The 27701-nt window shown below is 45.8% G+C and overlaps 1 protein-coding gene across 8 annotated transcripts in view; it reads left to right on the top strand.

Annotated features, from left to right (window-relative positions):
* DLGAP1 (DLG associated protein 1) overlaps nucleotides 1-27701 on the top strand; it is a 325804-nt gene that overhangs the window by 292812 nt on the left and 5291 nt on the right. For all 8 annotated transcript variants that reach the window (XM_007456571.1, XM_007456577.1, XM_007456572.1 and 5 more), the window contains 2 exons: nucleotides 7921-8342; nucleotides 25455-25546. In XM_007456571.1, the coding sequence (XP_007456633.1) occupies nucleotides 7921-8342; nucleotides 25455-25546 (514 nt within the window). The remainder of the gene's footprint in view (nucleotides 1-7920; nucleotides 8343-25454; nucleotides 25547-27701) is intronic.

Raw genomic sequence — 27701 nt, 5'->3', positions numbered from 1 at the left:
ATTGTAGCTTTATAATAAGTCTTGAAATCATGTAGTGTAAGACCACCAACTTCCTTCTTTTTAAAGCTCTTTTTTTACAGCTATTTTAGGTCCTGCACATATTCTGTCAGCTTTGCTCACTGATATTTCATATTTTTCTTGCTGTTGTAAACGGTATTATTTTAATTTCAGCTTCCAATTATCCACTGATAGATCATATAAACACCAGTTTTTTGGTATGTAAATCTTCTTTTACAGTTGTTTCAGATAGAAGTGTAAATAAATTCAGTCATTCTTACTCCATCTTGGCCAGAAGCAGAAGTCATCAATGTAGGTTTTATTTGGCTTGTAGGTAGGGTCAGCCCTGTCATTTAGCCCTATTCTCTGGTTGGAAGGTCATGGAATGTACTGGAATGTATGGAAATCATGGGGAAAGAAAGAGCATTCCAATCAAAGAGATCCAAATTAAAAGTAACTTTACCTTTCCATATCTAAAGTTTACAAGTTGGATACAATGCACACCAGTGGCCTCTTTTAGGCGTATGTGCTCTGATTCAACATTCCAGCAGTGTTCCCTCAATTTTAAAGTAGCATTACATGCAGATGGAGACTTTTAGTCGAAGGTCTAGGCCTAGTCTCCTGGGTCTTGCCTTTCTGCTTGTTGCCCATTTCCCAGGTTGCTATATTGCTCTCATAATCTCTAGTTCGGAAACAAGAGATAAATGTGGATAAGTGCGTGGTATGTGTTCTGGCTTCCTGCCCCCATCCCCACTCAAATATCTTTTATAAGCTTAGATATTTATATGTGTTTTGGGACAATTTATAAGGCAATAATTTTTGGTCCTCACAATTGAAAGGGTTAAGGGGAGCTAGAAGCTTTGCAATGGTGTACTTTTGCGTTATTTATTAACATTGTCAAGTTGACAAATCGACATGTCTTTAGTGGTTGTACAGAGAAGCTACTGGTCTCACAGCAATTTTCTGGCAAGAAAACTCCAGAATGTTATTTTCCTAGTGTATGTGTATTGAATATTTCCATTTATGTCTTCGTAAATTACTTCTTAACTGTCTGGCCTATTTATCTGGAGCTCATCCAAGTGAGAGTCATTGTTACTGCAAGGACTATTTACCTCCAGCGACCAGGGAATTAGAGAAAACTCATCCCGGAATAAATGGATAGTAAGTCACTTTGTGGCCTTTTCCTCCCTCTTGAACTCCCTCACCCCCGCCATTCCTTTGTTAAATAGATGAAGTTGGAAAACAGTGAATGTCTAGAGCAGGATGTGCATGTTTGGAGGTGTGGATATGCAAAGGGAAGGCCAAGATCTTTTCATCTATGTTCATTTATGGGATGGGGATGAGAGCAGGTGGATATTTTGGTTATTTGCATAATAGCTTCTGGTCTTTCTTATCCCCAATTGGTGGGACCATCTCCTTCTCTCCTATGTTACAAAATAATACACAGACCTCGAGGACACACTTAATGGTTAGGGGGGCAAATGCTGGCATCAAAATGTGCTTGTGGGGAATTCCCTGGCGGTCCAGTGGTTAGGACTCAGTGCTCTCACTGCCGGGGCCCTGGGTTCAATCCCTCGTGGGGGAACTAAGATCCCTCAAGTCGTACGGTGTGGCAAAAAGAAAAAAATGTGCTTGTGAATGACACTTGCCATGTCAGCAGGTTTGTGAATGCACAGATTGAGTCACAGGTGTGGAAGGAAAGTACACTAGCCTCTATTATGAGAGCTGCTCCCCATTTCTAGAAACAAAAGCCTACTTTTGTTTTTTCACCAAAATTACCTCTATTTCCATACAATTCTGAGTTTTTAACACCTCCCTTGCTTCACACTTAAAGCTTGTGGCCTCATAACTGGGTGGAACAAGCATGTGGAAAGGGAGCATTGTTTTCTCTTTTAACACCATGTCAACTGCTACAAAAGATCTCTTTTGATTGTAAGTGACTTAAATACGTAAACATTTGGGCTTGTAGTGATTTGTGCCTTTTCAACTAAGCAGAATGTTAAAAACAAAAAGCCAAAATGGAGGCAGCATCTTCTGACAGCCAGTTCAGGGACCACAGACTTGGCAAGAACCTCGGCAGTCAAAAACATCCAGCCTTTGCCAACCCAGAAGCTTTGGATCAATCCCACCCCGCACAGCTTCCTTGGAGTATGACAAAGCCTAGCGCTCACCCTCCATATTATACTTGACAAACAATCTCTTTTCTTTGCCAAGTTAACAATACCATAACCTAGCCAAATAGTTCTTCCAGTACACCTGACTTTTAAAGGTGTGGCATTCATGCAATTTAAATTTCAAAAGCCTGAAACTTGGCATAATTCCTGATATGCCTCATACATCTTTTTCTTTCTTTCCCTTTCTTTCTTTCTTTCTTTTTCTTTCTTTCTTTCTTTTTCTTTCTTTCTTTCTTTCTTTTTCTTTCTTTCTTTCTTTCTTTCTTTTTCTTTCTTTCTTTCTTTCTCTCTCTCCTTCCTTCCTTCCCTCCTTCCTTCCTTTCTGTCCTTCTTTCCTTCCTTCCCTCTTCACTCTCTCCCTCCCTCCCTTTTTCCTCCTCCCTCCCTCCCTCTTTCTTTCTTTCTTTTTATGAGCTTTTCAAGGTAATTTAGTTGGCAAGAAGAAAAATAACCATCTTACTCACAAGCCTACGGCCCCCACTTGACCCCAAAACAAGACTCAATAAAAGAGAATTGTGAGTGAGACTTCTCAGGCTTTTGTTCGTTACCTGGGGTCAGGAGCCATCGAATGACCTACTGTTCTGGTTCCTGAGGGAAAGCCATTCCTTCTGGGGCACAGTCAGCTCAAGGATGTTTTGTTGAGGCTCCCAACCAAGGTTCCCATAGTGACACTCATCAAGGATACAGCACCTGCCCGGCTGGTACTAAGGGGAGAATGGCCAAATGCTGGGCCCTCGCAGACACTATCAGGTGATACCAAGCCCGCTCTCATCACTTTCCATTCCCACCCTTTCTTTTATTTGGCAAATGCATTACAATTATTTGGCCTAGAGAGAGTCTTCATGTAGAAAACCTATTCTAATTTTCTTTGCTTAAAGAGAGCTTCAGGCAAATGTATGATGAACGTGGAGGGTTTTAAATAACCAGTGGATGCTTGTGTTGAGATAGTTTTACAATCTGTCAATAGGACAGTGCTAACCACATACAAATAAGCAGCAGGATGGTTTTTTCCCACTGAACTTGTGAGCAGGGTGGCATGACATGTAGGTTCCTCTGTGCTCTGTTCTAACTGGGAAGCTCATCTGACAGAAAGAGTGAACCTCTTTGTTAGAAAAAGTCTTAATTCTTGATATCAATCTCCTCACCCCCCTTGCCTACCTTTTGATCTATCTTTCATTTTATGTAATGAGACGTCCTGGATTTTTACATCGGTTAAGGGCCATTTCCCAAGAGACAAAGACGGCACACTTTTGAAGAAAAGCATTTTCGAATTCCACATATACTCAGCCTTGACAGCAGGCACGGGAAAAGTGTCTAAAGAAGAAAGAACAGCGTAGGACTAGCGTTTTCTTCTTTGAAACTAGATTTAGCCCTGAAAAGCAACCATTATGTGGATGAGAGGGATGGAAAAGAGAACCAGGAACCAGAGGACTCTGTAACGGGTGTGACTGAGGGAGTCTCTCTAAGATAAGTTTATGGCTTGAGTCTCAGATAGTTGAACTTGCAGGAACAAAGCATGTGCGTTCTAAAGATATAGACTGTGCTTAGTTTTCATTCATGACTTATTTTGTTTAAATACAGCCCCATCAGACACAGGGGATGAGAATGGGCCTCTGAGATTTACCATCTGTTCACTGATTTGGAATCTGCTGGACAGAAAAGTGGTGGGGGCTCGGCACAAAATCCTCTCATCAGAAATATAAACTTGGGGGCTTCCCTGGTGGCGCAGTGGTTAAGAATCTGCCTGCCGATGCAGGGGATATGGGTTCGAGCCCCGGCCTGGGAAGATCCCACGTGCCGCGGAGCAACTAAGCCCGTGCGCAACAACTACTGAGCCTGCGCTCTAGAGCCGGCGAGCCACAGCTACTGAGCCCACGCGCCACAACTACCGAAGCCCGCACGCCTAGACCCCGTGCTCTGCAACAAGAGAAGCCACCGCAATAAGCAGCCTGTGCACCGTAACAAAGAGTGGCCCCGACTCGACACAACTAGAGAAAGCCTGCACACAGCAACAAAGACCCAATGCAGCCAAAAATTAATTAAAAGCAACAGCAGAGGTGAATGCCCACAAGTGCCTTTCCTCTTGCCTTCAGAACAGACAAGGTATTGTACCCCGTAGTGGTTGGTCCAGTCTTTGGTTTCATGGTTTTCTGCTCCTTTGGCCAGAATATTGGCCGGTCCTTTTCAGAAGTTGTAATTATCACACATTTTGCCTTTAGGGCATGAAGGACCAAAGAAGCTTCAAGACTGGAAATTGTGGGTTTGCAAACAGCAGGCCACGGGGTTCAGCTTTCAGGTTTATACCATCCACCAGCAACTGATCTATTCTCTTCAGAAACACAGAAGTGAGCCCAATGACTCCCTCTGTGTTCCTATCAAAACTTTTAAACAACAACAACTTGATTGCACCCTTCTCCCAGAAGGAACTCTGCACATGAAAGACATAAAGCGTTTCATAGAGCAGAACATTCTTTGAAAACTCAGGGCAGAAGAAAGCGCTTGCTTAAGGAACTTAATTGAGAGAAACAGTGTAGCCTGGACAGGGCTGCCTGAGTTCAAAGGCACCGCTTTTAATCCCAAACCACTTTAATTTTACTTAACATTTCTTTCTTTCTGGGTGACTAACCTGGAAACTTCTACTCATCTCCTGCCAAGTAGTTTTTCTGAAGAAGGTAGATACTTTACAAGATTCATAGCCAGCAGCCCTCTGTCAGGAATGCTGGAGGTGCGGTTTTGTGTAGATAAAAACAGAGGCACAAGGAAAGTGGGTCATTGTGATTTGCGTGTGGAACAGACTCATTCTCCGGCAAGTTTGCTCCGACTGGAAGCAATAAGGCGCTGGGCCTTCCTTAAGTTTGGAAATGGAATGCCTCTGGCAGCCCATGATCTTGGAGAGGGGAGCTGAGTGTTTTCATAGCTGGGATTTTGTGTTAGTGGAACAGGTAGAATGTCAACTGTTGTGAGGAAAGTCAACCAGTTCGCACACATGCAGCTGGAGAGAAAGCTCAGCTTCAGATATCATTTAACATGTTGGTGGATGAACAAGAAGGCGGCAGAAATGGCCTCTCGCAGCCAAGAAGCCTGTGGTTATTGGAAAAATCGCGGTAGCACAATTCTTCTTGCTTTCACTGCTAGGACAAGGAAGGACATTCTTTCAGACTTTCACACTGAGCGATTTTTCCTATGACCCATTTCGGAGTTAAAGAACTTATAAAATGGCCACGCCTGATACCTTCCACAGAAGTAACTTCTTGCAAACAGCAAACAGTGAGATGGGCTGGCCTTTATTGGCAGGCCTATCTTCATAAAATGAATGGTGAGAATCACAACATTTATTATTGTGATCATCCTAATAATGAACACAGATCAATTGTGCAGTCATTTACTTTCTTGGTATTTATTCTCTAGGGGGAAAACATGGACTGATTAAGATGATTGTACCCTCTCCTTTTTGTGACTTCCGGTCTGTTCATTATTTATTTTTGAGGGACCAGAATATTAGTATTAATTGGCTCTGATAGAGTGTTCCACAAGAGTTAAGAAAAAAACATATAATCTGGTTTATTAAATGTTGTATGGACATTATTTAGTGCACTCTCCTTGAAGGCTGGCACTATTGAATACTAACTGAAAATCAACTAGCAAATAAACCCATCTTAACATGGCATAATCATGAGCCAGTCAAGAAAATATATCACCTCACACCCATTAGGATGTGGCTACTATTGAAAAAGTCACAGATGTAGAGAACAAACGTATGGATACCAAGGGGGAAGGGGGGGATGAATTGGGAGATTGGGATTGACATATATACACTATTGATACTATGTATAAAACAGATAACTAATGAGAACCTACTGTATAGCACAGGAAACTACTCAGTGCTCTGTGGTGACCTAAATGGGAAAGAAATCCAAAAAAGAGGGGATACACGTATATGTATAGCTGATTCACTGTGCTGTACAGTAGAAACTAACACAGTATTGTAAAGCAACTATACTCCAATAAAAATTTTAAAAAAAAGAAAAGAAAAAGTCAGAAAATCACTGTTGGCAAGGATGTGGAGAAACTGGAAAACATGCATTGTTGGTGGGAATATAAAATGGTACAACTGCTAGGGAAAACAGCTCCTCAAAATATTAAAAACAGAATTAGCACATAATTCAACAATTCTACTTCTGGGTATATACCCAGAAGAATTGAAAGCAGAGTCTCAAAGAGTTATTTGTACACCCATGTTCATAGTAGAATTATTCACAATAGCCAAAAGGTGGAACCAACCCAAATGTCTACTGATGAATGAAAAAATAAACACAATGTGTTATATACATATAATGGGATATTATTCAGCCTTAAATAGGAAGGAAATTCCGACATGCTACAATATGGATGAACCTTGAAGACATCATGCTAAGTGAAATAAGCCAGCGACAGAAAGACACATACTGTATGACTCAACTTACATGAAGGACCTAGAGTAGTCAAATTCAGAGACAGAAAGTGGAATTGTGGTTGCCAGAGGCTGGAAGGAAGGGGGAATGGGGAGTTGTTTAACGGGTACAGAGTTTCAACTGGGGAAGATGAAAAGGTTCTGGAGATGGATGGTGGTGATGGTTGTACAACAGTGTGAATGTATTTAATGCCACTGAACCGTACACTTAAAAATGATTAAACTTGTAAATTTTATGTTACATATATTCCTTCAGAATAAAAAAAATAAAATATTAGATCAGGAAGTTACCTTAAAAAAAAAAGAAGTATAAAGTGGGGGTAACAGATACCTGATGCTGCCTTCAGTAGATATATTCTCTTATATCCTGTTAAATCATCATTTCCTGTCTGCCCTAGGAGCCAAGGAAGCTTTCTGGGGGTGTGTTGTAAATTACTTCAGGCCCACACCTTCTCTTGCCCCTTGTCTGAGAAAGAATTCACTGCTCCCCTGTCCTTCCCCACCCCTCCCTCCTTCCATACATCCTCACCTTTGCGGTAGGGGTCAACAAGAGAAAACTAGAACCATTTGACTGTATGTCCATATAAAATGGTGTTAACAAGTTGTCTTTTATCACCTCGATAGAAGGACTATGGAGAGGGAAATTAAAGGTGCAGGGAAGGACGGTACCGGAAAACTCTAGAACCTTGAGCTGATTTTGCCTCAAAGGCTTTGTGTCAAATTAGCACGATGACCCTGTGATCAAGAGACAGGTGAAGACTTCCCAGGGAAAGGAGCTTTAATGTTAAGGGGAGCTTAATGACAGTTTAGTTTGCTTTCAGGTAAGAGCTGTCCCTGGGAAATGTGGTTATGTGGGATTCAAGATAGTTTTGGCCCAGGTGGGTGGTGGTGGTGGTTGTTTTTCCTCCTCTTGTTTCAAAGGAAATTACGCAGACTAAGAGACAACTGAACTGTTTCCTTACCCCTCACCAAATTTACCCTTCACTGAATGTCAGGATTCAAGCCACTGCCGATTTGGGGAGGAAGCTGAACCCCGGACATCATTCTGGCTTTGAGAGCGGTGCCTGCGGTCCACTTCTAAACCTTCTCTAGATACGTTTTCATATTCCATGATGAACAGAGATGAGGGCTCTGTGTTCTTTACACTAGAGCCAGGGCAATCGATGCGCCGGCGTCAAGGGCTACCTCTGCAGACTGAGAAGATGGGACCCCCTCTTGCTCACCCACGAAGAGACGCAGAATGTAGTTCTGCTTCGAGAAACATCCTTGAACTAACTCGTCTCTCTCTATCCCTCCAAGCTTCCGCAGGTTCACTCGATCCAACAGTGTGACGACGGCCGTGCAGGCCGACCTGGACTTCCACGATAACCTGGAGAACTCTCTGGAGTCTACAGAGGACAATTCATGCCCCGGCCCGGTGGCCAGACAGTTCTCCCGGGACGCCAGCACCTCCACGGTCAGCATCCAGGGCTCAGGAAACCACTACCACGCCTGCGCGGCCGACGAGGACTTCGATGCGGATTTCGACCCTTCCATTCTGCCGCCCCCAGACCCCTGGATCGACTCAATCACCGAAGACCCCCTGGAGGCCGTGCAGAGGTCAGTGTGCCACCGCGACGGCCACTGGTTTCTGAAGCTTCTCCAGGCGGAGCGGGACCGCATGGAAGGGTGGTGCCAGCAGATGGAGAGAGAAGAGCGCGAGAACCACCTGCCCGACGACAGTAAGTGCGGCGCAGCGCCTGCGCACGCGCCCGGGGTCGGGTCCCCGGGGCCGGGGAGGGGATGCTTTCATAGCGCTGGGCAAGCCGTGCAGGTCCCCACCCCAAACGGGTACGTGTGGAAGAGCTGGGCGATTCGGGCAGAGTCCACACACCCCTGGTGCCCAATAAAGACCCCACACACACACACACACACACGCCAGGCAGCTGTAACACCTTCTCTACCTCTGCCTCTGCGACCTCCACCTCTGGACCAAGGTGGGGTGGACTCATGCTTCCGACGCGGTTTCTCTTCCCCAAGATGCTCCCGCAGTGGTGCTGCTTCTCAGGGAATGAACAGAAATTCTAATTAGTTTCAAGATCCCCAGATACGCGTGCCTTGGGCATTTATAATCTTACAGGTGTATTACTTCCATTAACATACAGGATTAAAACAAGGCCGGTCGTGTCTAGGCCTGTAGACGCCAAGCTTAGTGACATCCTTGGACCTGGTTAGTCCGCACTTTCCCCCTTACGTTTTAGGAAGGCAAACCTTCAGCCGCTAAAGCAATTAACCCAATTTAATGGATTAAAGTAAATGATCAAATAAAGGATGGTTAAGTTAAATAAATAACGGTGACCCCGCACACCGTTCTTTTCAGACTTGGCCTTTTAACAACAACGGTTCCTATTAACAGTTGACAAAGAAGTTGCCAGATTACTGCAGTCCGGTTGCACATTAATAACAATTTTGAAATTGGAATAGCATTTATAATCAGTGTGTATTTCATTGTTGCGTGTTTATTTCCCTCCGAAAAACGATTATTAAATGAATGGTGGATCTTCCAACCGATGATATTTTTGAATCAGAGAAATTCAGTGGTAGGCATCAGAGCCTGCCTTCATTTTTGTGTGGGAACCACCTGGAAGAGTATCATCGTGATGTGGTTTTAGACCTTTTTTTTTTTTTTTTTTTTTTTTGCGGTACGCGGGCCTCTCACTGTTGTGGCCTCTCCTGTTGCGGAGCACAGGCTCCGGACGCGCAGGCTCAGCGGCCATGGCCCACAGGCCCAGCTGCTCCGCGGCATGTGGGATCTTCCCGGACCGGGGCACGAACCCGTGTCCCCTGCATCGGCAGGCGGACTCTCAACCACTGCGCCACCAGGGAAGCCCTAGACCTATTTTTAAAATCATTTAACTTTTTATTGTGAACATTTAAAAACACTTGCAAAAGTAGAGAGTTTACTGTAATGAACCCCCATATTCCCATCACCCAGCTCAACTACTGGCTGGTCTCATCTTCACCCACTTGTCATCATTTTCGCCAGAGGATCTTAAAGAAAATCCAACGCATCCCGTCACTTCACTACGTATCTCTGATAAGGACTTTATGTATACGTATATAACCATCGTGCATTATCATCCCTAACAAAAACAATAATAATTTCTTAATAATTAGATCGAGAGCTTTCTGTAAATCATGTTCAGTTGACTTACTAAGTGAACCAAACTCATTGTGTCCGGGAGCAGTGAGTTTTCCGTACAGGATGTACTTTTGTGAGAATGGAGACTGGAAAGTTTGCAGGTTGTGGGATTTCCGCACTGTGTCTTGGTCACAGCTCTTCTCTGCTTTTTCTTGCTTCTGACCCCTATCCACCCGCTGACTAACTTATTTGTTGCCTTTCTGAGCAGGTTAGAAAATCCATCAATGGGTTTCTGCAATGTTCCTTTTGTTCTTGCATGTTATGAGTGCAAACAACTTAGCAGTGGAAAAGTAAACCTCCTTGACACTTGACCCAACCGTTGGTGCCACTGCAGGCTCACCCAGGTGTGGATCCACAGGGAGAATATGCTCTGTGCCTAGGTGACAGGGGTGTGAAGCACAGCCCGGCAGCAGTGTGGGGGGGGGGGGTAGTTTTCGGTAAGAAATTCTTAGCAGTTGCATCTTTTTATTCTCCTTTCCCCGTGGGTATACCCAAAGCCTAGTAGCTTTTCCTGGAAAAAAATGTCCATGTCTAAGGAGCAGTGGCCTCGGGTGCACAGCTCAACAGGGCAAGCTGTCTTGCAGATTTCAGTTCGTGCAATGCACGCGATCCATTCGAACTGGTTCTGGCTTCCCTGCTTGGCTTCCAATAAGACCTGCGGAAGCTGCTCATCTGGTGTTTTCTTTTAATCTGATGTTTTCTTCCCATCTGAGACTAGATCTGCTTCTCTCAACCCAGCTTTATAATGATGCATGAGGATAGTCATCGTATAAATATTTAGAAAAGTCTTCCTTAACACTTAAGGAGCTATGAAAACAAGTCAATGTATTTTGATACAAGCACGTATATTTGGAAGGTGAAAACCTTGTTAGAAAATCAGGTTCTCATCCTGTGTTTGAGATGAAAGAGAAGCATATTTGTAGCTTGAACATGAAGGAACTGCTCATTCATTCACTGTTCCAGAATTTTACTTCGGATGTTATTTGAAATATTGATTTATAAATAGGACTTATAAACCTATTCCATATGAAGGGATTTTGTTATAACAAGATTTGTTCTAATAATAATTTGCTGTCTTTGTACACGAAGGTGCCGCTGTCCCACCATGAATAAGCCGTCTTCTTAAGGACGCTGTCTTTAGAGTAGTGATAAATTTTCTCAGATCTGCCTCTGTTTTACGAGGTTGCTGCCTGAGGGCGGTGGGGGTGTGTGAAGGTCATGGCTGCAGGACAGACAAAGATAACTTAGGGTGGGAGTATTTTTGGTGCTTTGCTTAAAGTATTCAACTGAGTAAATTAATCTTAGATGACAAGTATGCAATGAGACCCGCTGCACTGGGGAGTGAGTCTCCCTGTGTAGTTTGAAACATATTTCGATATCAGAGCCCCCTTTTTCTAAGTTAGAAAAAAAATTACACACAACACCAATAAATATAATAGGAAGAACGGTGAAGCTCTTCGGTGAGGGCCTGGAGTCCTATCTGCTTAGCCTCTACCACTCTCTGGACAGAGGTCCCTGGAAACCCTCCCTGCCACCAAAGAAATCCCAGGATTCCTAGAATAGTTTGAAAGCCAATGGTCTATAGTGAAAAGTCCAACTTACTAATTTTTTTAAATACAATTTTATAACTTTAGATCAAACAGCTAACACAAAGATCAGAGGTAAATGCCTTTCCTACATGGTTTTTTAAATGTACAAAACTGATTCAGATTAGAAACATCTATTTGTGTAAGCCTATCTAAGCTACAAAAATGGCTCTTCCTTCAAGTCTCAGCTTGGGCCTCACCTTCTAGAAGTCTTTGCAGAATGCATCCCTTCAGGCTGAGCTGGGTGTGCCTCCCTGGTGCTTCTGTAATAGCCTGCACATTTGTCTATCAGGTATTTCCAACTTTATTTGATGATAATCTACGTATCTCTCTCCTCCACTGCAAAGTGAGGTCTGAGGACTGAAATTACTCTTGTCTCATTCATCTTCATATCCGCTGCCCCTCTGATGGTTCTTGGCACAGAGTAGGGGATCAGTGAATATGTATTTGAGTCCTGGGACTATTTTGGAAATACTGTTTTACAAAAGTATTTTCCTTAGCAAAATCTTTCTTCCTAAGTAGTTACAAAATATTCAACAGGTAGCTCGCAGCTATTGCTGCCAAAAGCTGGAAGGGGAGGTCCCTTGCGAGGTAGGGAGCCCTGCTTGATCAGAACAGAGATTTGGCAGGGACATGAGCACCTGCCACAGAAAAGCTAGAAAGGACTTGTGTGTCAGTCAGCTGCATGAACTAGATGAACCCACGTGTCCCTTCCAGCTCTTGGGACGCGATTCCATCCCATAAGCACTTGAAAGCTTCCTCTATCTTTCATGCCCTGGATGGTACAAAACAGAAGCTTCCACCCACTAGCGTTCCAGAATTCTAAACAGCGCAGAGGTACACACACATGCCCGGTCAAAGAGTCGCCAATTTCAAATGAGGCAAATGGAAATCAGTGAGGATCTCACCAGAAAGCCGGGAGGGAGGGAGAATATAAACCGGTGAAAGAACATCCATCTTGTCCTTACAGTCCCCTGGGCCGTGGGCTATAGGCTTTGACAGGTGTTGTTTTATTTGCCCTCACAACAGCTCTCTGGCAGTCCCTCCTCCAAGGTCACACAACACAGAAGCGCCTGATGGAATAGATACAACACGAATAACATTTGACAAGATAATGATACTTTGTGTGTGCTTGGCTGCTCTAAAGCTCTGCATACATATCTGTCCCTGCTTCCTTGGCAACCACAGTCCTGTTCTGATAAGTGGGCCTGGAGTTGCAGAGGGCCTTTGTTTTTACTAATTCTCTCATTTAACCTTTGCTTTTTTTTATAAGGGGGGGGGGGGCGAGTGGTAAGGAAGAGGGGCCAATCCGGTTTAGCAGGCATAGCCAATGCCTGAGTAACTAGCTTAAAAAAAAAAAAAAGTCTGTGTACACTCAGAAAAATAGCTTTGATAAATGGGTCAAACGCCGATCTGTCCCTTGGCCAGGCCACCTTATGTGTCCTTTGGGTCCTAGATAGGAAGGTCTCTTCAGGGTACATGACGACGGTGGGTCCGGGACAGATACCTGCCAGGAGAGCTGGTCTTCATCCTCGGAAGGGAAAGATAAGGATAGGGTGGAAGAAAGGAACGAGTCTAACCACACCTGCTTAATTTATTTCGTGGGGCCCCGGAATTATTCCAAATTTTCAATATTTTTAAACGTTTGGTGACTGCTTAATGCCTCTGAACGGCCCACTTAAAAACTGTTAACATGGTAGATCTTACGTACATTTTACCACACACACAAAAATATCCACCCCACTGCCCCCCAGAAAAAGTCTGCGGCAGCTGAAGGTAGATGGGTCAGGCTTGCTGTCTTCACGTCCAGAGTTATTCATCACGCTTATAAGAATGTAAGGTATTTTGTTAAGTATCTTCCTGAATTCAAAATACAACATGTCCACTGGCAGGGGTGGGGGAGAAGTTAGGAAGAGAATTCATGTGCTCAGTGGGAACCTGAGTTTCAGATCTGGGGCATGTGGTGGCTGCCATCACCTTTCTCTATCACAGAGTTGAAGAAAAAAAAAAAAGCCATCCAGTCTTCAGGAATTATTCAGTGATCACTTATTTTATGCTGCGATCATCCTGATTCTGACCGCTGCTTCCTAGGGATCTTGTTTGTGGCTTTCCAGGACTGGAAAACACTGCTTTCCCCACAACTGGACAAAGTGCTCAAGGAAGCACAGAGAGAAAACAGCACTCACGGTCACCCGGTCACCTCCAGCCAGCTTTCCAAAAGTCCATCTATAAATTCTTTGGGTGTGTGGGTCTATTGTTTTCCCTGCGAAAATAAAAGCAGCGCGAGGACTTTAGTTCTTGGGTGAAGCCTTCCTCCCTAACAGTCGATGGTAGGTTTTTGGCTCGATAACAGAAGAAGGGAAATCTGCAGTGAGCGAGTTTTCCTCGCGGCCGGGGCAGCTGACAGAACGTTCCCGCAGCTCTCCAAGTAAACCGATCCGAGCCTGTCTCAGACAATGGGGCCTTGTGTGAAACAGCTGTCTCCGGGAGATGGCTCGGTGCTGTTGGCCGGGGCCTGCCTGTTACAGAGATCCGTCTGGTATTATCTGACTGGGACGAAACGCCCAGATGGAGCGCAGGGCTCCCACCAGGAATGCGGTCCAGCACCGATGGCTCGAAACACGGTCTCGGGTTTCAGTGGCCCCAGGATGAAATACTGGTTGATTGTGCTTGGAAATCTAGCAGTGCCTCCTGAATTGTGGGCAACTTATATGTGGAATTTTCAGGCTTTATCTGAAACGAACTGATAAACCCAAAGCGTGTGTGGGATGGAGGCAGATTAATTCCACTTTAATTTTGCCCTGTAATAGCATCCCCGTTAGTGAAACTTGGCCTTGAGTCCCCCAGAAGGCCTGGGAGCCTTGGCAGTGAACATGGGGCTGGTAACGAAACCCGAAATGGGGTTTGCCCGGTTTCAGGTTGAGTTATGGGAAGCTGTGCACAGTCATCGCTGCGACCGTTGATGGGTGCCATGCCCAGGCTGGCTCTGCCCAGGGTCTCTGCAGCCTGAGGACTGGTGGGTGGGTGGCAGGCAGAGGAACGCTCTGTGATTTCCTCAGCTCAGTTGCCTCAAGCCTTGTGTGCTTCTAAGCGGGGCAAGGTGGGTGCATCCTAGCTCCTTCCTGTTTTATTCTCATCTTTCTTTTGCAATGACCTTCAAAAGGTCCCTCCCCACCCCCATGCCCCAAGACACACACACGCGCACACACACTGCATAGTCTCTTTTTTTAAGGTCTGGCCAACCTGAAATTAGTGACCAGGAAGTGGCAGGAATGAAAAGAAAACTGTGTGCAATGTGCCTTATGTTTAACCTTCTAGAACGCTGGCTGCATTTTGCTTTGCACAGCACTGGGCACAGGGAGAAAGGTGTTGGTGCTGGAAGGTCATTTCCAAGCATCCCTTCTGTGGGTGTGTTTCACTGGGAGTGGTCTGAGGCTGAGGGGCACGGAGGCGAGGAGAGGTGAAGACGGGCAGAGGGAAGACAGGATGCCTGGAAGCAGCTCTCCAGGTCCCTGGGCCATTGCTGTCCCGTTATTCCAGACACTTCTACATTGTAGAGAGGCAGAGATTGCAGAGAGAGGGCCTGACTCATGGAGCATGGTCCCCGATCACTTTCTCTAACAATAACCAACAATTTCTGTGAAAGATCATTGCAATGGCCTTCAAATGCAGTATTTAATCCTTCCATATTCCCAAGGGAAATGTTAACTCATTTCATCTCATTCAGCTTTCAAAGGCTCAAAAACTGTATTTATCTATGTGATGTAGATGCTGTTACTATTTCATGGCTGATGTAAATGGAGATAGGGATCGAAGCGTGATCATCTTTTATGAGTGAGACTCCTGGAGTATGGACTGGGGAAAAACATTAGCTGAATTTTTGAAAACTTGCTCTTTACAAACAAAATAATATTTCTCCCCCATGGTTTAGCCCCGTGGAAGCTCTGGCTTTAGTCCATGGGATAATTTCTACTTGAGAATTCTATTCTTTATTCATTAGCTTTTAATAAATTCATAAATTCGTCATTCTTTGTTCATTTAAGTTTTGGCTCCTTTAAGGGAAAAAAAAAAGTGCTCTTGTTACATTCAGAGCAGCCCTTGTCAGCCAGGAGTGAAACAGATCCATGTTTTCTGTGGAGACCTTTTTATTGACAACAGCTCTGGATCACAAATGTGTTTGAGAAGCATCTGGGCAGTTGGTTGGAGAAATTCTTTTCCACGAGGACAAACTCGTGAATAAAAATGTCTCCACTTGGATAATCCCGACTTGAAATCACACAGATTTGGTCTGACAAATCCACATGACTTTGGAGTAAGTGGGTGGATCCACTTTTTGAAAAATTCCTTTTTCCTCCTCACTCCTAAAGTCTACAACGTTCCCCCCGGGGGGCGGGGAGGCCAGTCAAAAGTTGAGGATAAGGAGGTTTAATTCACGCACAAACTCGTTCAACTTTTCCCAAATGGCTTGGTTCTTCCAGCCTGAGTCAGCACAACTAGGATTATAAATAGAAAACCAAGAGGAAGAATAGCCCCACCAAGACTATCTTAGCCAATTAATCAGTCAAGACTGTAAGGAAAAAGTGGTGCTAGGCACGGTAAAACCTTAAAGTGGTAGCACCTTAGGCCTGGAATCTTGTCGTTAATTAATTTTTCTGGTTAACATAGAGTTTATTGATGAGCCAGTTCACTTCAAAACTTCTTGCAACAGGATAATTGGGAGTTACATCGGCACAGCCTATGCCATGCCTGCTTATAAAGTCAGACATATAAATAGATGGTGCTGGAAAGAATGCGGAGAGGGCAGAGACAGAGCTGTGCACGGAAATTGGAGGAGCAAAGCGAGGGAGAGGTGAAAGGGGATAGGCCCTTCTGGAGGATGCACACCTGTGCACAGGGGGCGGGGCCAGTGTGGGGGCGGGGCCAGTGTGGGAGCCAAGTCAGGAGGCACCCCAGCTCAGTGTTTAGCCTGAGCAAAGGCACTGCAGAGAGACCAGCTTTTGGATTTGGGAAACTGGGGGCCCAGGGCACTGAGGGAGTGGGCAGAGGTGAGGCTGGACAGGTGGGCCATTGAAGGGAGTTTCCCACTTATCCCAGGGATGATAGGGGAGCATGGAAAAGTTTTAAGCGTGAGAATTATATGAGATAAGAAGACCCTCTGGTTAATAGGACCAAACCTCCAAATTGGCAATGGAGGGAGAATATTCATGCTGTGGAAGGGGTGATGGAGCCTTGTAGCCCTAATCATAAGCAACCAGGGACTCCTGAGAGGAATGTGGATGTGGGGAGACAAGAGGTGTCGAGGGGTTGCTCACACGTGCTGCACGAAGGGTTGGTATACACCAGAGTTACAAATTTGAGCAAAATAAACCTATTTTACAGAATAGCTGAACCCAGGAGCATGGATGGGATCACTCGAGGGGCTAAGGGAAGGGGGCTCAGGACCGAGTTTTGTGTTCAACATTCTCGAGGTGGAGGGAAGCAGAGGAAAACGAGGTCAGGGCCAGAGAGCACTGTGGGTGCCCAGGGGGCTGAGATTCCTTTGTGCCAAACGCAGAGGTCCAGGAGGGGGGAGGGGAGGGGGGACCCTGGGAGCTGAGGATGTAGAGAGAGCAAAGGAGTCTGCCCTTTGGAGAATCCCGCGTTTAAGGGAATGTATTGGTATGCTCCGGCTGCCATAACAAAGTACCACCCGTGGCCTCAGCAACAGAAATTTCTTTTCTCACAGCTTTGTAGGCCAGAAGGCTGAGCTCAAGGTGCCCGTTTGTCCCTAGGCCTCTCCCTTTGGCTTGGTCTTCCCTCTGTGTGTATCTACATCCTGATCCCATCGTCTTATAAGAACACCAGTTATGTTGGGTGAGGACTCACCCTAATGACCTCGCTTTAACTTAATTACCGATGTAAAGGCCCTGGTCCAAATACAGTCACGGTCGGAGGACTTGGAGGTTAGGACTTTAACAGATGAATCTGGGGAGGACACAATTCAGCCTATAACAGGAGAGAGGAGGAATTTTATTTTAGCTAGAGGGGATCACGAGATGGGGGAGGATTTTCCCCTTAGAATGGGAGAGACTTGAGAATGCTGGCAGCCCTCTCAAGTAAGGCTGCAGAGAAGGGCAGAGGTGGCAGAGAGGGAGTAGGTTCTCTGAGCAGCCAGGAGGGAGTGGGCCAAGGACACAGGTAGATGGGAAGGGTGGGCGTAGAGAGCTCTTTAGGACGGGGGCAGTTATCGGTCGCCGGCTGACTCCATTTAGAAGCAATGGCAGTAACTCCAGGCACCTGACGTCTCTGATGCCGGCCAAGTCACTGCTCGCCCATCACTCATTAGAGCTTTAGGGGAACTGCATGGGGGGCAAGTGTCAGGAGAGGGCAGGACACTGAGAGTGTTCATGCCTGATCCCCCTGTTTACTTCAACTCATAGGAGGCAAAGTTATGGTTGAAGATGAGGTAGCAGGGGTCTAGTTGTGAGTGAATAAGACTCAGAAAAGGAGGGTCAGGGAGGGAGGTGACCAAGACCATCTTGAAGGACTAATGAACGGCTGCAAGAGACGGGCTAAGTTTGGAGCCCGTGGGTTTGAATGGCTCTAAACCACACGGCAAAACACAGCTCACAGAGCATCGGGTGGGCCCAGCGCCCTGCAGGCCAGATGTGTCTGGCCTACTCTGCACCTGAAGATGGACCTTGTTTTGCTGGAGCATCTGTGGCTCCCAGGGAGGGTCTGACCCTTGATTTTGCAGTGAGTCTGTTTTCTGCACAGGCTCCGGCAGGATGTTCTAGGCGTCCAGCCTTGGTTAAGGTCCTGTCTTCTCCGTGTGTCTCTGTCATCCAGCAGCCAGTTGGCCACTGTTCTAGCTCTGTTAGGTGGGGAGCTATGCCAGACTCTACAGATAGGCACGAAAATCTGGGGCCCTGAAGAATTGTTGTGGATTCCTTATGCACACAGACCAAAGGCATGATTCACCCACGCATTGACGCTTGTCTAAGTCTGCCTGCCTGAAAGCCACCAAAAAAAGAGGACGTTCAGTCAGCTCACACTGTTGGGGAGAGACGATGGAGCGTGAAGATTAGCAGGATAAATAATTCCCTGTTTGGGATCATGTCACCTTTTAGTTTCCCAGGTGAATGACCAAGAGCTAAAGAATGTCGATAGGATATACGAGTTATAATTCCTGCTACATCCTAACAATTTTCATATATGATTTCATTAAATAATCAGCAATCCTATGAAGATAGTATTATGACTGCTTGACAGACAAAGAAAACAGAGTCTGAGAGTACAATAAATTCTCCCAAGATCCGCAGCTGATAAGTGGTATTTCTGACTCCAGTGCCTATTCTCTTTCTGGTATGTCACACAGAGACGAAGTTAGGAAAGGAAGCAGACCAGGTGAATTAGGTGTAGGCGGCAGGGCCTGGGATGTGTTCCACCAGCCTGTCCACTGCAGAAGCTTCACCACTGGTGGGACAGCCAGACGGACTCCTCTGTATTGATAGGTAGTGTCCAGGTTGGAAGATATAAAAAATATGTCTGTTCTGCTCTGTTTCTGAGGCCTAACATGCTGATGGTGGAGCCGGCATAGTCCGTAAGAACTGGAAGCAGTCAAAGCAACCAGTGTTTCTGGCTTGTCAGCTCTAGAGGCCTAACCCTTCCTGGAATATTAAATGCGTATGTTAGTTATGCTTAAGGATATTTTTTTTCAAACAAAGGGTCACACATATTTATTCCTGAACCAACCTACTCATGCAGAAATGTAGAAACAAAGAAAAAAATCATTTTCCCAATAAAACACATCCAACTGTCTAGATAGTGAGGATGTTTTCAGCTTGACATGGTAAGATGCTTGTGACTTTGATACAGTATAAATATGTGCATCATCTCCCATGAGGTTCCTTATAGACCCAGCTCAGTCTCATCCAGTGTCTCCGATTGGAGCGGGACCAGATTTTATTACCAGTTTTTATCCAAATCCACTGGGGAAGGGGATGATTCTGCTTTTGTTTCATGGCCAGGAATCCCTTGATCCTGAAAGTCTTGTGACAAACAGATTCAACCACGCAGATCGTGACGGCAGAGATAGGGAGCTAGGCCTATGGATATAAAAGAAGGGTTTTGACTCAGCAAAAAGTCAGACACGTCCCCAGAGGAGGTGGCCTTTGTTTTACTCGGCTACCACTGAACACTTGAGAGAAACTGTTCATTCCCTTCACCCCTGTGCCTTTTATACCACCTCCTTGTTCCCCAAATAAAAATGGTACCATGTGGGGGTCAGTGGGAAGGAGGAGGTGGGCTCTTTTCTAGATGTCTGGGTTTTTGATTGAATGTAGCGAGGAAATTTTAAATCGTAGTTTTCATAAAAGACTATTTTGTCTTTCTCTGCTTCTCATTACGATGCATAGTCTTGCAAAGAAAAACCAAAACTTGAACCTTACACCCGCCATCTCTTTCAAGTGACCCCTGGTTCCTGCATTCTTTTCGTGACTGAGATTTCTTTGTGCGACAATCATTTTCGGTAGACGAGCTTTGCCCTCCTGCCCTGACGTAGGACAGGGATCAGACTTGCCGAACTTCTGCAAATTCCCCCACTGACTGGTTACAGCTGCCCCCCTTCTCTCCACTGGCCGTGGCTAGAAAGTGTGGATAAAGGAAAGAAATCATGCTCAGAGGCCTTCAGTTGAGTAGATTCAGAGCCAATTCTCAGTAAGTGTTGAGGGAAAAGGGCACGGCTGGACCAGGGCCCCAGGGAAGGTACTTCATACTTTGAGCCCAGCTTTTCTCAGCTAAAATGATGACATTGGCCCTGCCCCACGGCGTCCTGTGAGGATCACATTAGATGTGCGCGTGAAAGTGCTTTGAAATACAAGGTAATAGTAATATAAATAGGCAGGTTTTTGCAAAAACCGAATAGTGATGGCCTTTCTGATCTTCCTGGCTTTGTGTGGTGAACTAACCCAGGCCTGTCCTCTCTGCTATGATCCCCCAGAGCCACCCATTCATCGTGGGATGAGAGGTCTCTAGGCTTATAAGTGGGGGAGTTAATAAAGAGATGCCCACTTCTTACATAGAAGAAATTCAGTTCAACAGCGTTTTGGGTTGTTGTTCTGCAGTCCCACTGAGGGATAGACTAACACAGGAGCTGGGAGGAAAGGAAAGGGAGAAAGGAACCTAAAAAAATTCACCATCAGGGTTCTTATAGGCATGCAGGGAAACCAGGCTTCTCTACATTGCAAAGAGCGGCAAAGCAAGACAAGGCCTATTCTGTGATTACATGTGATACAAATAGATGGACTAAATCATTGTTAAATGGCATGCCTGGGGTGATACAGCAGAGATTATTATTCTGGAAGAGGCAGGGAATGGGCCCTAAGGGAAATGGATGGTAAAAACTATTAACTACATTTGGATGGAACAATCTGGAAAGACTGTGTGGGCCAGAATGTGAGAAAAAAAACAACTAAAGGAAACCCCAGGGGCACATCTTCCTCCTGGATGGACAGAGCCTTAAACCGCCCATTCGAGGCCATGGGGTCTCAGCTGTGCTAGAGGGGTCACCCCAATCTAACACTCTCCTTTGCTCTCAAGAAGGCCCTTAGCTGTCACCTTTCTAGGACCAAAGGAGACACCTTCATAAACTCAGGGGTGGGACTGGGATGTTGGTTGTCTGGTCTAGTGGTTTCCTTTAGGGAGGGAGGCAAAGGGGACAGAAGTAGAGAACAAATACTTTATCCATAGGGCTTCCCTTCACTGGAGAGGGAGAGAGGGGGAAAAAAAGAAAGAAATAGAAGTTCAAAAGCAAATTTGAAAAAAAATTAACATTTGATCCTTTGAGGGAGAGCACATCCATGGATGTTTGCTCTCTTGCCCTTTTTGTACTTTCATGTATTTTAACTTTTTTCCAAAATAAAAAACAGTGACATTTCAAATGATGATTACTATAACAGTTTAGTCCAGAGCCAATTTCATATTGTAACGGATACCAACACAAACCACTTTTGTTGTTGTTGTTCTTTGCTTATTTTCCTTTTTTAAGGAGAGAGACCAAGAGAACTGAAAGTTCTCTGATCACCATTTAAAGAATTCCCTGTCCTTTGGCCCAGTCATACTTCGTCCCATCCATCCCAATCCAAGTGATCAGCAGATCCCAAACACGTATAGCCACGTTTGTATTTCTGACGTCCATCTCCCACACGTCCCTCACCAGAATGGAATCCACAAGGGCAAGATTTTGTCCTCATCACCGTGTCACATCCATGCAGGACAGCCTGGCACACCGTATGCCCTTATTCAATATTTGCTGAGTAAATGAATGAATTCCCAGAACCCACAGGGACTGTCCCTGCACCAGCTTTTGTGTAGATCCCACAGGTCCTCTAAGGCTCCTTTGACTTTTTTGGCCTTGGCTTTGAGGGCCAACCCAGCCCCCGCGAAGTTAATTGCCACCACGTACAGTAAAATAGTGAGATGCAAGGCTAACACCTTGGGAAGATGTCCTGTACCTAGGCCTCTTCTGGAACTTTCTTTCACCAGGTTGGGCTGTTATATGCATAGGAGAGGCCCACAGGGGCAGCCTGAATATCTCATTTACGCTTTTGCTCCCTTATCCTTCTTTTCCTAGCATCCCTGAGAAAAGTACTTTTCTTTCCACCCTGCTGAAGGGTGGTATGGAACATTTTAGAGTAGTTTCAAAATGACATTCAGATTCTTCTTTCTTCTTAATCTCATTTCTTTTTTAAAAAAATTTATTTATTTATTTATTTTTGGCTGCGCTGGGTCTTTGTTGCTGCGCGTGGGCTTTTCTCTAGTTGCGGCGAGCAGGGGCTACTCTTCCTTGTGGTGCGCGGGCTTCTCATTGCGGTGGCTTCTCTTGTTGCAGAGCATGGGCTCTAGGCATGTGGGCTTCAGTAGCTGAAGCACATGGGCTCAGTAGCTGTGGCTCGCGGGCTCTAGAGCACAGGCTCAGTAGTTGTGGCGCACGGGTTTAGTTGCTCTGCAGCATTTGGGATCTTCCCGGACCAGGGCTCGAACCCGTGTCCCCTGAAGCGGCACTTAACCACTGCGCCACCAGGGAAGCCCTTTATCTCATTTCTTTACCAGCCTTCAGCCTTTTATTTTTCTACTTTTTACTTCCATTGGAGTTTACCATTTACTTTGTTTTTCTACTTCCTCAAAGCCTATGTAACAAATATGAATTTTACCTTCAGAAGAAAGGAGTTATTTCACCCACCAAGTGAGTGTCTAATGGAAAAACTAAACTAAAAAAAACTTTATTAGAGCTTTAAGATCAAAGTGAGTTTTTAGTTCTCTGGAAAAGAAAGCATGGAGGACAAGGATGTAGGGGTAATCGTCTGCTTGTCCCAGACCTCCTGGTTCATGGAGACAAATCCTCATCTCCCCACCCTGGACCTAGGAACGGACACTAGAAATGCAAGTAATCCTGGAGCCAGCAGGGAATTTCCATTCAAGGAACGTGATGGTAAAAACCTGGAAAACAGAACGGCCCCAACTCTATTCCCGGTGTCTTTACTCTCACCAGACCATGCTGAGTGAAGATGTCCCTTGCTTAACTTCCAAGAAGACATCCGAGTTAGCCCCTACCTACATGGTTGGTGTTGCCCAAATGATTGTTTGCAGCAGTGCTTTCGCCTCATTTGAGAATCGCTGTCTTATTCAGCTCATCTTGTTATGCGGTCCATTACAGAGCTTAGGTATCTGGGTGTCATTGAGAGCCATTAGCTCAAACTGTTGAGGTGTATCCGGACACCTCAAGTTTCTCTCACAGTCCCCAGGAGCTGTACAATCCCAGGCAGCCGACTGGAGACCTGGGTTCTAGTTCTAAGCTTTTAGGGATCATTCTGAGATTTGCTGGTGTCACAGTCCTGCCCTTCAGCAAGATCATTCAGAGAGGTTTCCAGAAACCTCAGAGTTTGCCTAAAGCCATGTGTTCACTTAGGAAGTGCCCCTTCCGATCTGTCTCTGACTGATCTGGGACAGGTCCTCCAAAGCACATACCTGTCCCAGACAACCAAGGATACTGGTTGCCTATGAATAATCCAGACTTTTTTTTTTCTCTTCTCTTCTGGGCAGAGCAAGTATGGGGCCCACAGTCGCACACCCACAGAGGAAGTGTGGAGTCCTTGTCCTCAATAATAAACATTTATTGAGCACTTGCTGTATAATCAGATCCAGTCCTAAGCAATTCACACACATTGCCGCTATTTTTTTTTTTTTTTGCGGTACGCGGGCCTCTCACTGTGTGGCCTCTCCCGTTGCGGAGCACAGGCTCCAGACGCGCAGGTTCAGCGGCCATGGCTCACGGGCCCAGCTGCTCTGGGGCATGTGGGATCTTCCCGGACCGGGGCACAAACCCGTGTCTCCTGCATCGGCAAGCGGACTCTCAACCCCTGCGCCACCAGGGAAGACCCCACATTGACGCTTTTAACCTTCACAAAAACCCTGCCAGTAAGTAGGTACCCTTAGCCCCATTTTACATATAAGAGAACAGAGATTAGGTGACTTGTCCAGGGCAGTGGCTAGGAAGTGCTCCAGCAAGGATCCTTGGCCGGTCAGGGCCAGCACTCTTAACTTCTGTGGTGCCCTGTGCTGTCTTTTCTGCTTTGGGGTGTTGAGAAAAGGAGGGAGACCTCACACAAGCGATTGATCTGTTAAAGAGGAAAAGGTAATCATCCCAAAAGATTTTACAAGCAGATTGAAAAAAAGTCAACTCCTAGGCCTGAAAAATTGCTGCCTGGTGGCTGTCAAGGGGGACCCTCGCTATCCCTGGGGAGGTAATCTCTGCACTTCAGCTCTGGTGTGACTGGTGACTTCTAGAGTTCAGAGGTGCCCTGGTCACATGTGCGGGAAGGCTGAAATATTTGGGTAGTGCCCAGGGGGTGGGCAGCCAAAATCGTTATCCAGCCTGGCAGCCTTAAACAGAGGAGCAGATGACTAGAAACCCCCAAACAAAGTTGCTTTTCGTTGTCTTCTCAGTCTTTGTGGGGAATGAGGTCAAGAATGGGAGATCTAATTCCACTCCGAGTCTCAGGCTCGGTAAATTCAGAACAAAACTACAGCAGCAAAAACGTTGCTTCAGTCCCATAATCTCTCCCTGTGAAGATCTCCAAGCGGGCAAGCCCCCCTCGGAGGCTACCCTGCTCTGGCTTTCTCTGTGGGCGCCGTCTCCCCTTCCTTCCTGCCCGGTGCCCAGTGCCGGGTGGCCGGGCTCCAGCCGCGCAGCTGCCCGGGCCCCACCGGCATAGGGAGCGCCTCTGGGATAACGCGGAGCTTGGGATGCTCGGGATGCTCGGGGCAGAGGCTCCTTTCTGCTCAGCTCGCCCATCCGCTGAAAGGTTCTCCCCTTTGACTGCACCGGAGGCAAGAAGTAGCTTGCAAAGGGAGGATTTTCAGCACAGTGCACAGGGAATCAAACCTCTATGAGCAATAACGTTGATCTGTGGAGTGGAAAAGCAGGGGCGGTGCTGGCGTCCCCTAGGCAACGGGCTGACAACGTTCACTCCTTAGACAATCTTGCAACTGGCCACGGCTCTTTCCTGACAGTACCAGTGGCTGAACTCCGGAAAAATAATGAAGGCTATGGATGGGATATGGTGAGTGCCACAAGATTCCCCGCTCCAAATTAGGGCTGCTTTTCTTGTGTTTGAACTCGGATTAGAAAAACAAGCTAGCAGCCCATGACTGCTGACACAAATAAATCCATAACTGTACTGGTAAACACTTGAAATTCATCCTTGCAGTAAAAGGGAACAAAAGCAGAACTATTTGCCTCCTTTCCTGGTAACATCCAGGGCTGTGATGGAAAACTCCGTTATTCCTAAGAAAGATGCATGATGAGCATGTGGTTTTCTCCAAGTTGGTTTTCTTCTTTAACCCAGGAGCGTCTATTCCATAGACCGCAGAGCAACGGCCACGACCGGGCTGTGTGCGTGTGCGGGCGTGTGGTGTGCATCTCGTTTTCCCTAATTACTACAGCATAACTTCCTCTTTGCTTTACCAGACTAAGTCTCGGCGATGAGACATCACGTGTAAACTTCTTGTCTGTTTGCTTTTTTCAGTTCTAGGGAAAATCCGAACTGCAGTTGGCAGTGCCCAACTTCTTATGGCCCAGAAATTCTACCAGTTCAGAGAACTGTGTGAAGAAAACCTGGTAGGTATCCTTACCCATCACTACCATCTTCCCTGCCTAGTACCACGAGAAGAACCTGTTGTCAAGACCGGTCCAACTAAAGTAGAACCAAGTCACAGCCCATCGGACTCTCTTACCTGGGATAGAGAGTTTTCTGATGAATCATATATTTCCTGCCTTTCTTAAAATTAAAAATATTGATGTTATACTTAAGTAATCTTTGAAGAAAGAATCCAATCAGGTTAAAACTCCATTCCCCTCCCCTTTTTTGTTCGGTAACTGAAGACTTTCCATTTTTCTGGGCTTCTGATTTCATTATTCTTACCAAACTATGGAGCAGACTGATACGTAAAAAATAATATTACAGCAAAAATATCATTTTCGATAATGAGTTTCTTTCTGAAATAGCCATCAGGGCTTATTTTCTTACCAGAGTTCTCTGTTTTAATTCAAGAATCAGAAGTGGAAGGTGTCATAAAGTATAGATTTGATCTCCCTGAGACCAATGAATCATTCATTGGTCAAAATAAGCCAGGACAAAACCAATACTAGTATCAACAACATTTTAAAAAAATTACCAGCAAAATACAAGGGCAACAGCTTCCTCACAGAAATTTTTTTAAATGCTACCTTCTCTACAAGTGTCATTCCACAAACCTAGCTTTTATTGGTCAATTAATGATCAAGTTGGGTCTAAATAAAGAAAATGAAAAGCAACTAGTTTATCTCCTGGAAGGTTAAAAACATGAATCATTTGCAATCTGATTGACCCAGACTATGATTTTAGAGTTCTAACCACATCCTGTTAACAAGGACAAATACAGACTGAATGGAATTTATCTAGACAGGGCTCAACCAAGAGCAGATATAAAGCCGGCAAAAGTTGGTGCTCTCCGTCTCTCTTCACCAGGCTTTGCTTTTTGAATCCTCCCCTTGGGGCTATCCTTTCCTTCCTTCTCACCCCCACCCCTGACATCTATAGTTTGTTTTCTCCTCCCTCAGCAAAAATTACCTGACCCTTCTTTCAGCGTCTCAGAAATTCTATTCTGAATTATGAGATAATATATATTCGTAGATGTATTGATAAGTGATTCAACCAATATCTTATTGAGCTTCACTACGTGCAAGGTACAGAATCCCTGCTAATCTGTAAACTTGCGGATGTGTCACAGATCTTTTTGTTTGTTTGTTTGTTTGTTTGTTTTTGCGGTACGCGGGCCTCTCCCTGCTGTGGCCTCTCCCGTTGCGGAGCACAGGCTGTGGACGCGCAGGCTCAGCGGCCACGGCTCACGGGTCCAGCCGCTCCGCGGCATGTGGGATCCTCCCGGACCGGGGCACGAACCCGTGTCCCCTGCATCGCCAGGCGGACTCTCAACCACTGCGCCACCAGGGAAGCCCCACAGATCTTAATTAATATGATTCTTTGCTCTTGTAAAGAATCATATGTAAAAAAGTTCACATAAAGCCATATTTCTCAAACTGGCCAAAAGACACAGGTGGAGACCAATAAGTACACGCTACAGGGCAAACACAGCACACCTTTGAAAAGAATTATAGAAGCAGGAGCAGAAGCGCACTGTGTCCTCAGAGCTTTTAAGTTTATGATCTGGTTAAATCCTCAAAGCAACCGTCTGGAGAATACAGTGACATTATTTTTATGACGGTTTTACAGTTGAGGAAAATGGGCCTGGAAGAGCTCAGTGACTTTCCAGGGCTGCATGGTAAGAGGCAGAGCCAAGGTTCAAATCCCAGTGTGTTCGACTTCAATCCCTGTAAAGACCCCCCAGCATTTGAGTCCCCTCCTCACCCCGATCGCTCAGCTCCATCTCCTCTGCAGCAGGAAGCATGGTGGCCTGGTGATGGCACCACTTAGGTCTACAAAGCTGCATAAAAGCAGCACTGAGATTGGTCACAACCAGGGCCAGCTCTCCTTGCTTGAGTTCTTACTCTGAGGAGGACACCTGAAAACACTTGCACCTTGTCTCCGACTCGACTCTCGGGCATAGAATAAATGGATTGCAACAAAAGTCAACCCAGGGACCTGGTCCTCCGTATCCTTCTCAACCTCTACCACCTCTGACCTCCAAGTGGCCTGGTTCATACTCAAGCGGGTTGTGCATCCCCTTCTGTGCTGGGGTGTCACAGGAGACTGGCTGAGCACCCAGGCTCTTTCCCC

This window comes from Lipotes vexillifer, unplaced genomic scaffold, assembly GCF_000442215.2.
Source record: "Lipotes vexillifer unplaced genomic scaffold, Lipotes_vexillifer_v1.1 scaffold429, whole genome shotgun sequence".
NCBI classification, from domain to species: Eukaryota; Metazoa; Chordata; class Mammalia; order Artiodactyla; family Lipotidae; genus Lipotes; species Lipotes vexillifer.
The sequence above is the reverse complement of the archived record's forward strand: the minus strand, read 5'-3'. Positions and strand labels throughout refer to the sequence as shown.